This window comes from Jaculus jaculus, chromosome 7, assembly GCF_020740685.1.
Source record: "Jaculus jaculus isolate mJacJac1 chromosome 7, mJacJac1.mat.Y.cur, whole genome shotgun sequence".
Lineage (NCBI taxonomy): Eukaryota > Metazoa > Chordata > Mammalia > Rodentia > Dipodidae > Jaculus > Jaculus jaculus.
Genome location: NC_059108.1, coordinates 150,478,534 through 150,490,933, shown reverse-complemented (window position 1 = coordinate 150,490,933; position 12,400 = coordinate 150,478,534). Strand labels below are relative to the sequence as shown.

General features: G+C 44.8%; 1 protein-coding gene across 3 annotated transcripts in view; it reads right to left on the bottom strand.

The window, feature by feature from the left end:
* Setd3 (SET domain containing 3, actin histidine methyltransferase) overlaps window positions 1-12,400 on the bottom strand; it is a 62,472-nt gene that overhangs the window by 27,492 nt on the left and 22,580 nt on the right. For all 3 annotated transcript variants that reach the window (XM_045154948.1, XM_004665603.3, XM_045154949.1), the window contains one exon: window positions 12,143-12,399. In XM_045154948.1, coding sequence (XP_045010883.1) covers window positions 12,143-12,399 — 257 coding nt within the window. The remainder of the gene's footprint in view (window positions 1-12,142; window position 12,400) is intronic.

Sequence of the window (12,400 nt, the reverse complement as noted above, 5' to 3'; positions counted from 1 at the left end):
TCACCAAAGGCAGAACACACAGGACGCAGTAGGACAGGACAGCAGCCCCAGGGGAATCCCACTGTAGATCACTGGTTGCAAAAGCCCACTCAAACTCCTGCTCATCGGAGTGGGCAAAGGCTTTGCTTTCTTGCCAACATACCTGGCCTCCCTCCCACACACAGGATGCTACCTGCCTTCAATCATGAACTCGCGGGGGAAACAGTTTGGATTAGGCCTGAGCCAGGATGGTTCTGGGGGGAACATGGGTGCTGGGTAGTGGCTGGAGCATTTCTCGTCATGCTTTGACTACAGTTGGTACCCACACACCTCTGGTTGCAGAAAGGTCAGCTCTCCATTTGATTTCACAGACCTGCTGATTTCTAATAAATATGTAACTTTTAGTCTTCTACCTGCCTAAAAATAGTAGTAATAAAAAGCAGACCTTAGGCAGGTGTGGTGATACAGGCCACTTGGGAGGCAGGGATGGCAGGATCAGTAGTTCAAGAGCATCCTCAGCTACTCAGCGAATTCAATGCCAACCTAGATACATGAGACCATCTCACAACCACCACCAAAACCAGGTCCCTGAGACTGACTTTCTGTGATAGCCACGAGCACATGGATTGCAAAAAAGTAGGGAAGAAGCAGGTATAAGAAATCTTTAAGAAAAGGTTTAATCAACCTTGGAAAAATTACCCAATTAAAAGAACTATTATTCCACATTAAAAAGTCCTCAGAGAAGTCAAGGCCAGGAGTGTCGCAGCCTCATCCTACTATGTGCATGCTCAGCGTCACCTCTGTCCTGCCAAAGTGGTCTGGAGCAAAGCTCACTGCAGTGACTGACTGTCGTGCTCTGGGCTCCAGGGGACGGCTGTAGGGGCGAGACGGGCTTCCTGTGCGGAGAGTGACACTGAGCACACACCATGCGGTAAGAAAGGGAAGGGTTAACTCCAGGAGACCATGCAGCCCCAGTTCACACGAAGGGAAGTGTGGGGTTAAGGGAAGCAAATGTGACAGGGATCCAAACACACGAGGTGCCAGAGACACACAAAGCCCACAGAAGCAGCACTGGGTACAGTTCCCGCCATAGGGTCCTGTCTGGTCTCAATTTCCCCACGTGTAAAACAAATGCAGTGTCTACCACCTACTTTAGCTGACATTTGAGAAGCACCAATGAGTTAGTATCTTTCCAGAAAGAAGGATCAAATAAATGCTGGCACATTAAGTGGAAACAAACAGGGTCTTCCTCATAGAAGACAATCCATCAAAGGATGAGTCAAAACAGGGAAAGTGAAGGAGAGAGGCTAATCAGGTCTGAGATTAAAAAAAAAACCAAGGGCCTTGGCTGGAAAGATGCTTAGCAAGTAAGGCACTTGCCTATGAAGCCTAAGGACCACGTTCAATTCCCTAGTACACATATAAAGCCAGATGCATAGGAGGCATATGTGTCTGGAGTTCACTTGCAGGGGCTAGAGGCCCTGGCATGTCCATTCTCATATTCTTTCTCTCTCAAATAAATAATAAATAAAATAAATGCCTACTCAGGCCTAGTGCATAGTTCTATAATTTTAGCTACCTAGGAGACTGAGTCAGGATGATTGCAAGTTCAAGACCTTCCTAAGCTACAGAGTAAGTTTGAGGACAGCTTGAGCAACTTAGTGAGATCCTGTCTCAAAATAAAAAAAGGAAAACAGGGCTGCTGGTATAGCTTAGTGGTAGAGCGTTTCCTTAGCATGTATGAGACCCTGGGTTCCATCCTCAGTACTAACAACACTACCACAAACTAAGGGCCTAATATGGCAAGAAATTAAAGCAGGTCTCCAGTCAACAACCAGCAAGAATCCAAGGCCCTGAGCAAATGCATGCTGCAGTCAGTCACAGGAGTGGACTCAGAAGCATGTCTGCTCAACCAAGCCTTCCAACGAGACCACACCTGGACTGTGGACCTGTAAGAGCCTGGAAGCAGACATACAGTTCGGTAAGGCTGCTGTTCCTGGTCTAGAGCAAACATGAGATAATAAATGTGCTGCTTTAAGTCTCCAGAAAATGAACAAACAAAAATTAAAGATCATTAACCTCTAGGACTAGAAGGCAGCTCAGTGGTAAGGCCCTCACTGCACAAGTGTGAGTACTTCAGTTCAGATCCCCAGAACCCACGTCAAGCTGGAGACTGTAACCGGCGTCCTGCCGACAGCAAGGGAAGCCGAGCGGGAGGACCGGAAGCTCAGGGCCGGCCTGGCAAACGCCGAGGTGAGAGATGAGACCCTGCCTCAGGCAAGCTGGAAGGGAGGACCAATGCCCATGAGCATGCACAAAACTGCTGACCACATAAGCAAGTCCCACCTTGTCAGTAAACACACTTAGATTGGCCACAATAAAGTCTCTAAAGCCTTCATGGTGTCCAACAACCGCACAATGTGCCACCTCCTGCATGTTTGCTGCAGGGTGCACAGTGCCTTCCCTAATACCCAGGCCCTTGGCACCTGTTATGGCCTTGTTGCCCTTTAGGAAAGAGGGCCTGGGGAACATGTTCACAGGAAAAAGCAAGCAAAAAGAGGTCAAGAAGGGTGAGTAAGGGAGAGGAACATAGGTTCAAAGAAGTTAGGGATGGCAGAGGTGAGGATGAAGCAGTGAAGGAAAGCCGGGGAAGCAGAGAACCTTTCTTCTCTTCCAGCCGGGGGGTGGGGGCGGGGGTGTGTGCTCTGCTCAATGGTGAGTTGGGAGCAGCATTTGGTCTGCTTTACGATGACCTTCCATGCAATGGAAATTTCTTATCCCTTCTGTCCCCATTTATGCTAAGCCTATACTCACTGCAAAATAAATATCCTATTTTAGTTCCAAATGTATGGCTGAGAGTCATATCTGAGTTCTCCAAAACACATGCTTTGTGCTCTGGCCAGTTACAATGTGCCACACCAGGGCGTTTTTGCTGGCACCTTTACCAGAATGACATCCAATATAGGAACCCGTCTGAGCTGCTTCCATTTCCAAAGCTACACAGGAAAATGAGGCAATCTGAAGGCCTCCATAAGGCCTACCTTCTATGCTCAAGGATTTATTTTGGTCTTTCCCATTCCACACCTGCTTTCATTCTCTGAAACAGATGACAATTGTGAAGCAGAAGGGAAACGTTACAAACTCCTGGACTAGTTCCAATAGCAAGCAACTGCCCAGGCTGCCGCCCTCTCGGTGGGCTATCTATCCAGACCAGGAAACATCATTTTTAACAGCTTTCCTGGGTCATCTGCACTCCCTTGCTCATACTGAATCCAGGGACTGGGCCCAGTGCTGGCTGCCACCAAGGGAAAGCCAAAACCCTTGGCTTCTTGGCTGACCCCTACAGCAGCACATGCGCACATACTTGACCACGGCTGGAGAAGGAGCTTCACATTCGAGTTGCCTCTTCTGTGTCCAGATATGTCCCCTTAAGGTTTTGGATCACCAAAACCCTGTCAAGTTGGATAAACGAGGTTTCTCATGCTTCTGGAATCTTTACTGCATGTACATATGACATAATTTTAAAAAGTAGTTCCACTAAGAGATGGTCTGTAATTCAGAGGCAGAGGACTCGCCTACAAATGCACAGGGCCAGGCCCAAGGTTCCGTTCCTAGTAGCTCCTCCTCAAGAAAGTTTCATGAGCCGGATGTGGTGGCACACACCTTTGATCCCAGCACTTGAGAGGCAGAGGTAGGGTGGCTGCCATGAGTTCAAGGTCACCCTGAGACTACACAGTGAATCCCAGGTCAGCCTGAACTAGAGTGAGACCCTACCTCATAAAACCAAAGAGTTTCATGAAAAACAAAAAGGGAGGGAAAAGTCACAATGGTCTCTGACATGAGTGCCAAAGACTAAGTGATTTGGTGTCCATCTAGTGGTTTACAGACAGGGGCCCACATTGTCTTTTCCCATATAGCTGCAGAAGATTCTAAAGGGAGGGATAGCCTTGACTGCCAGTTACTCCCTAGTCACAAACCTGAAGAACCATCGTTAAGTTGCCCCCACAATTTCAGACCTCCTCTCAGAATCATCTCTGAGGCACCTTCAAAAGGAAGAAATTCATCCATCTGTACATCTATAAAATGCTCTCTTATCTAGAAACTCTTTTATACCATTTCTATAGGGGAACCAGAGCAAGTTTCTCTTAAAAAAAACCTGTGGACGAACTAGGTATATTATATTCCTAACATTCAGAAAGTTGAGGTAGGAGGACTGCCATGAGTTCAAGGACAGCCTAAACTACAGAATGAGTCCCATGAGTCACTTTGGGCTAGAGACTCTGCCTCAAAAAACAGCATGAGAGATGGCTTAGCAGTTAAGGCACTTGCCTGTGAAGCCTAAGCACCCAGGTATGATTCCCCAGTACCCATGTAAGCCAGCTGCCCAAAGTGGCGCATGCATCTGGAGTTTATATGCAATGGCTGGAGTCCCTGATACACCCATATTCATATTCTCTTTCTCTTTCTCTCTCTCTCTCTCTCTCTCTCTCTATCTCCCTCCCTCCCTCCCTCCCTCCCTCCCTCCCTTCCTCCCTCCCTCTCTCTCTGCCTGCCTCTTTCTCCAATAAATAAATGATAAAAATATTTTTTAAAGTATGAAAACTGAGGCTCCAAGAACTTGAGTGATATGTCCATAATGAACTGTCCACAGAGAAAGACAAAGACTGCCCTATAGAGCTGTCAGTCTTCCCACCACACCACGCCTCCTGTAACCATGACTGCTGCGCAAGCGCCTCTTTCTGGCACCTTGTAGCTGGTAGATCAAAACAGGTTCTCAGGTCTTATGTTCCTCCTCAGTCCTGCACCACCAAGAAATTTCAGTGGCATGTCCTCCAGCTCTTCTGCACCCCCAACAGATGTCTTAGGCAGGGCAGAGCCAGGGCCTGACAGACTGGGCCAGGCAGAACTACTGGTGACCACCCACTAACTCTACTTCCAACAGCTCTTTACCAGTGCAGCACTAGGGTGTCTGCCCAAGATTAAGCACTCCTTAAATTAAAAGGGGAAAAAGCTGACTTGAAATAACCATTTACTTATGCAAATTTGCTTTGATCCACTGTCCTGGAGAGGGGTGCACTTAGCTGACCTGTAGTCACTACCCACCCTGTGTCAGTGAGTTCACTGAGACCTGCCTGTGTGCCAAGCATGGCTCTAGTCACGGCACCTCCTCTGCTCCTGGTGAAATACACACCAGACTCATTGAGCAGTGTCCAACCATCTCCCATGGTTCAAGACAAAGTGAACCCAGAAAGTTAGACTTGCAGCTAAATCCTGACACTTAACTAGTAGGAACTGAAGGCCTACACAAAGAGATATCACCTATTTCTCACCTGCAAATGGCAAGAATAAATGACCGCTCTTAAACTGCTGCTCCCTCATCTCTGTTGGCTTCCCCATCACACTCCAGCTGCACACAGAGGGCCAGGTTGTGTCCCCAACCTCTACCCAGTAAACTCCAAGTCTTGCCTGACTTCTGCTCTGCTTTTCCTTGACTCTGGATGGCTCCTATTCCTGGACTGGACTTGTTTCCTACTAGACTGAGCATTCCTTGCAGATAAAGGTACCAGGGCTGGGGGGCCTAGAGAGATAGTCCAATGGGTAAGGCTCTTGCCTACAAAGCCTAAGGACCCAAGAATGATTCCCCAGTACCCACGAAAAGCCAGATGCACAAGGTGGTATATGTGTCTGAAGTTCATTTCCAGTGGCTAGAGCCCCTGGTGCACCCATTCTTTCTCAGCCTTCCCCCCCACCTCAAATAAATAAATAAAATAAAACTCTTTTTAAAAAATTCAGGGCACCTAAGTTTATGGAGGACACCTGAATCAAACCACCACATTCCACCCCTGGCCCCCATAAACTGATATCCATACAAGATGTAAAATACAATGCACTCAGTTCAACTTTAAAAGACCCCATAGTCCAAGATCTTTTAACTGAGCCATAATAACCAAAATATCCCCTCAAAGCCCATAATGGCACAGAATAAATACACTGCAAAAAATGGCATTGGGCATAGCAAAGAAATATTCAACCAACACAAGATTTAAAACAACCAGGGCAAACATCAAACTCTGTTAACTTCAAGTCCAACAACTCTAGCCAGTGACAAATCAAGATCGGTAATTCTAACCAGCAATAAATCTCTAGCATTCCAATTCCTCCCCTCCTGCTAGGCTACTCACATTCCTGGAAAACTTCATCGGGGCCAGCAGCTTGCCTTAGCCACAATCTCATGGTCCTTGCATCTCCACTGGGTCTCCACTGCAATCCACAGTTCATCCTCATGGCCCCATTGGGTCTCCATGCAGGCAAACAGCAAACCTGCTTCACACTGCCCATGGCCATTTCCTTAACACAAGACTGTGTTGCAAACTCAATGACCCTCTCTTTCCTGCATTTCTTATGCTCCACAATACCAGGTAGGGTATAAAGCAGACTTTGAAGAACAGGATACTTCTTGAGCACTCAGGCCCCTCCAAAAAAGTCTACATTCTTCCTATTGCCCCAGTGTAGGTCAGCTAGCCCAATATGAAAGGTTGTAATCTCTCAAAAAATTTGCAGGTGAATGGACAGCAATTTAGGACCAAATATTTCATTTTCTTCTGTGCCATATCCTTCTGCTCACACCAGTTCATTTCCATGCAAAGCAACCCTACACAACTTCTCAGGACTCAGGCATTAACAGCAAACTTCCCACACAAACTGCTAGCCCAGTCCAGGCACAGCTCTTTTTCACCCTCATAAGCCAAACCTCACAGTCCATAGTTCTTACTGCATTCAGGTCTTTCAACTCTGACCAGAATAGTCCATCAAGCTGTACTTACAGCACTGCAAAGCGTCTCTTAGGCCAAGGCTTCAAATCCTTCCACATTCCTCTTGAAAATCAGCTCCAAAAGGCCAAAGCCACACACAGTCAGGTGTCCAGCAGCAATCCCACTTCTCGGTACCACTTTACTGTTGCAGTCAGGTTCGCATTGCTGGTATAAATCACCCAACCAAGAGCAGCTTGTGAGAAAAAGAGGTTTGTTTTTGCTTATAGGCTTGATGGGGAAGTTCCACGATGGCAGGGAAAACAACAGCATGAAAAGAGGGTGGACATCACCTCCTAGCCAACATCAGGTGGACAATAGCAACAGGAGAGTGTGCCAAACACTGGCAAGGGGAAACTGGCTATAACACCCATTAAGCCTGCCCCCAGCAATACACTCCCTCCAGGAGGCATTAATTCCCAAATCTCCATCAGTTGGGGACCTAGCATTCAGAACACCTAAGTTTATGGGAGACACCTGAATCAAACCACCACAGGAAGACACCAAGACAGTGCACAGGGTTTCTAGTCTATCTCAGTACAGTTCGTGAAAGGCTTACGCAGTGACAGATTTCTACAAGCATGTGACAACCTTTTGAAAACATAAGCTAAGCATCTCTGGACATTCACACCCATGCTACTGTGTGGCTTTCACAAATACACAGGAAAGCAGCTGTCTGTGCTTAGCCACAACTGCCATGGTAAACCAAGAACCCAAAATAACATCTTTTGCATCTTGGCAGGGCCCCATTTTCACAGAAAGCTGCAGCAGTATTTAGCAACACGCCTGTGCTCCTCGTCTCTAACTGCAGCCCTTCCTCGGTCAAAGCTGCCTTAGGCAAGAAAGACATCCAATTCAAGAGTGAGGGCCAGGCATGGGGGCGCACACCTTTAATCCCAGCACTGGGGAGGCAGAGTTCGAGGCCACCCTGAGACTATATAGTGAATCCCAGATCAGCATGGGCTAGAGCAGGACCCTACCTCAAAAAATAAAAAAGCAAAAACAAAAACAAACAACAACCAAAAAAATGCCTCGGCCCTACTCCATTTACGCATAAAGCAAGAAAAACAGAAAACCTGCTTCAATGAATGCTCACCTCTATGAAATAAAGCATATGGTAGTTAATGTACAAATGACTTTCTAAGAGAAAATTCAAGAAACAAATAGCAAATCACTTAAATCAGATCAATGGAAAAACAGTAGGATTTTACTTTTTTGTGTGTTTGTATTGTTTTGTTTTGAGGTAGGGTATCACTCTAGCCCATGCAGATCTGGCACTCACTCTGTAGTCCCAGACTGGCCTTGAAATCACAATGGTCTTCCCACTTCTCAGTAGTGATTTTAAATATGAGACTCTATTCCTTTAAACCCTGTGTACTTGTACCCTAACTTTTTTTTTTCCGAGGTAGGGTCTCACTCTAGCCCAGGCTGACCTGAAATTCACTATGTAGTCTCAGGGTGGCCTCGAACTCACAGTGATCCTCCTACCTCTGCTTCCCGAGTAGTGGGATTAAAGGCGTGCGTCACCACGCCTAGCTGCAGCCTAACTTTTTAAAATAGCAAATTCAATCTCAGTAACAAATGTCCCTCTACTATTTCTTTTTTTTTTTCCTATATTGTTTCTTAATCTTAGGACAAGCTGACATCCTATATCTGACTTGTTAAATGAAACTGACTACCACTTAAACATTCATTCTTATGAACTATTAACTTCTTTTCACTGACATAAATGGAAAATATTTGGCCTGTCATTCCATGAGGTGAGGTAAATAAAATCAGAAATTCACTTCACTCTCATAATTACACTATTTCAAAGCTGAGTTAAGCCAAATCCTACTTTCCCACTTATCTTTATCACTAAACTGGACACATGCTGCCCTGCACAAGTGCTGATATGGAGCTGACCTTTGCAGCATTCTGATCTGCTAAGAGCATTTGCATAGCCATAAGAATGCAACAGCTTCAAATGCCAGGTTCTCCCTTTCACCACCAGTCCTCTCCTCTCTGGCCCCTGTTTCAAACTGATGGAAATTTTACCCCTACTGCAGGCTCTCGATTTGCAAGCCTTTTCCAGTATTTGGCTTTGTCAGTTTCTAATCTTAGCACCGAGTTAAAATTCCTCAGCCATCAGACTGCAGTATAGCATTCTGCCAGCAGGTGCTGCATCTTAACCCCAGGTGGGCTCTCAATTCCCTGAATCAAGCTCCACACATGTAAGATACATATAACATAGAAAGGGTACAATACTGAACATCTCAAGAATGACACCTGGATGATCAGAAAGCCCAAGCCTCCAATATCCAGATGAGGCTGCGCAGAAGCCTAGCAAGACTTGCTTTTAAACAAACTCTGTAAAATAAGCAAGAGCAACCTGAGCTAACCAAAGCACTCACATGAAAAGGTCCTTGACTACTGGTTCGAGGTTCGATTCCCCAAGACTTAGATAAGCCAGATACACAAGGTGGTGCATGCATCTGGAGTTCCTTTGCAGTGGCTGGAGGCCCTGGCATGCCCATTATCTGTCTGTTTGTCTCTCTCTCTCTCTCTGTTACTCTCAAATAAATAAATAAAAATATAAAAACAATTTAAAAAAAAATAAAAGGTCCTTGACTAAGGAAATATACTGGAAAGAGAGCACAGGAAATTTTTTGTCTAGTTTTTAGACAATCAAGAGACAAGAGTCAGGAAAATATGAAGATAATAGTGCAATACAGAGAAATCTAAATTCTAAAGGGACTTCGAATTGCTAGAATTAGTAACAGTAAATTTAGAATAAAAACCCTAAGACTTAGCAGACTAACACTGGCACTGATATCTTATCAAGGACTAGAGTCACCATCATAGACACAGAAGTGAGCCAGGAGTCACGCACTGACAGCCATGGCCACGGACTCTCAAGCCAGCAGTGAATGAGGAAGGGCAGGCTTCAGTTCAGATGAAGAGCTTGGTACAGGAACACAGTAAAATGGGAAACCGTAACTAACACCTGCAGTTGGAGATCTGAAATTTGGACATCATGGCCTGCAAATATTGGATACATATGTGCATTTCTCTGAGGGAAAAAGCATCTCATGTCCCTGGAAAAGATTAAGACCTCAATGCCAAAACAAACAAACAAAATACCTAAAAACCCCTCCTGAAGGCAAATTACTATAATGAAAATGTTAAATGTGGATGTAAATATGATAGGCCAGTGCTTTACTCTCCCTGAGTGATATGCATGATGAAGTGACCTACTAAAAACAGGCAGAAGCCTGGCATCTGATCCTGGGAGCATGTGAGAAAGACATGAAGCTTGCTGCTAAGGGAAGGCGACACGCTAATGAGATCACAGGTAATGTCTTATTCAGATCTACTACTAAACACTTTCAGATGTGATGAGAACATTCTAGAGCTAGACTCAAAAGATAGCTTTAGATTGTATCTACCACATCTTCTAATGCACAATCTTGACTCCACAGCCTCCACCTGAGCTTTAGGGCTGACCTCTTTCAGAGCACACGTCTCACTTCTGGTTAAGCACAACATTCTCTTAGAGCCATCTTGGGGCCTACAACCAGCCTACAGGAAAACTGTCACAGAAGAGCTCAAGTATTTAAGTATCTCACAACTGCTGTCAGCCAGGCCTAGGCATCCAATTATTAGAAGAAAATGATGGTAACTTAACAAATTATGTAGGTATATCAGGTGCTCGTTCCATATACGAACACAAAACAGGGCCTCTCAACTCGGATATGAGGGTTACCCTGCATGTCACAGTAAACTTCCTTGCATCCCTGGCCTGGGTGTCAGCAGCAGCCCTACACCAGTTTAGGATCCAAAAATGTCTCTCAGACCTGATACAGTACAGCATACATGTAGTCTAAGCACTCATGAGGCAGATGCAAGAGGATCATAAGTTTAAGGCCAGCCTCAGCTACACAGCAACACTAGGTCTCAAAACAATACTACTAATGGGCGAGGAGGGCAGAATGCTCACCTAGCCTGAGTAAGGCCCTAGGTCCAATCTTTAGCTTTTCTCTAATCTGTGCTATTCTAAGTTGGAAATCACTGGTTGCCTGTTTTGAGTTGGTTGCTGCCAGGTTAGGCATTCTAGAATGATAAGACAGCTGGCCTGGTATGAATGATCTTTGGATATTTCATTGTACTTACTGGTCTGTTATTTCAATGTTAACCTAGTAACCTAGCTTTGTTTCAAATTTTGATGAGATTTTATATAGCCATGAGTGACAAAAATACTCTTTCTATAGATGGAATCATTATGTCAGTTTAAAGGAGTATGCCACCACACCCGGCTAAGTATACTACATTTTGTAACAAATAATAGCAATATTAGCGTCTCAGGATTAGAATGTATTCTAAAAGTAAACTTTTAATTCAGAACTTTTTCTAAAAGTACTGAGTGTCTGCCCAGCAAGCCCAAGGGCCCAGGTTCCATCTCCAACACAAATCAATAGACAAGACAGATAGGCAATAAAATTCCAAGATAACCTTTAAAAAAATAAGTAAAAGAATTAGTTATAAACAGTCTTAATCAAATGAAATGACTGACTATATCTTGGGTGGTGGGGGGGAACACCAGGTGGGGACCATTTAGAAAACAAGCAAATCAGCCAGACTGCCTAAGGAGAGGGAAAGGGGATGAGCAGTTCCCATTCTAAGTGCTCCCAAACCAGACACAGCAGCCCAGAAGCAGATTCCCACCACTGCAAAAGGGTAGATGAGCCAGAGGAAATGCAAACCTCTCCTCAGCTCATGAAGGATACAGCTCTGGCTCTGAGCCTTGCAGATGCCATGTGATTGGAAATCTAAGACATGGGTAGCCGAACCACTTGATCCTAATATAAAAGGCAGTGATCAGCTACAATTCCAATGTTCACAACCTTCTATATGACATTCTAACCTAGAACTAACTAAAATATAATGCCCAGTATACTTTGAAAAGAGATAAGCAAATTATCTTACAATTTATTTACTCCATTGTATTTTACTACTAACACATACAGGAGAAATCCAGAAATGTTATTTTCATCTTCTTGGAAACACTACACACAGAAGCTTCTTGTATTAGACATAGTTTACAGCTTGAAAACTTTAATTATAACCTTTTGTTTTCAGGAAGTCAAGTGACTCCAGTAACCAAGGAACAAGTGCTGCTTATATTATAACACTGACACTGATGAAATCAGATGCTCAGAGCTGAACTGCAGCAAAAATAGTTCTGAATGCAGACAATGAAATGTACTTGAGTAGCTTTTAGTTTTAAAGGCAAAGAGTCGTAAGTACCTTTAACAGAATAGCAAATGGAAGATACATGTGTGCAGTCAGTTCCCCTTCTTCCTGACCCTTCTCACCTGGATGACTTTATAGAAATAAGCATATTGCCGTGCTGTGTTTTTATACTGGCTGAAGACATCATGGATAGCTTGAGTTGATTGCAGACACCGAACTTCTTCTTCTTCAAAGTAGAGAGGAGTGTCATACTCACTGGGGAGGGTCTGGATGTAGGGCTGCCAGAAGGAGTTGGGGTTGGCTCGCTCACACAGCAGATGGAAGGCCAGGGCTATATTTCCCATGGCTTGAAGAATTCGGTCTTGAGAATATAAGGGCCC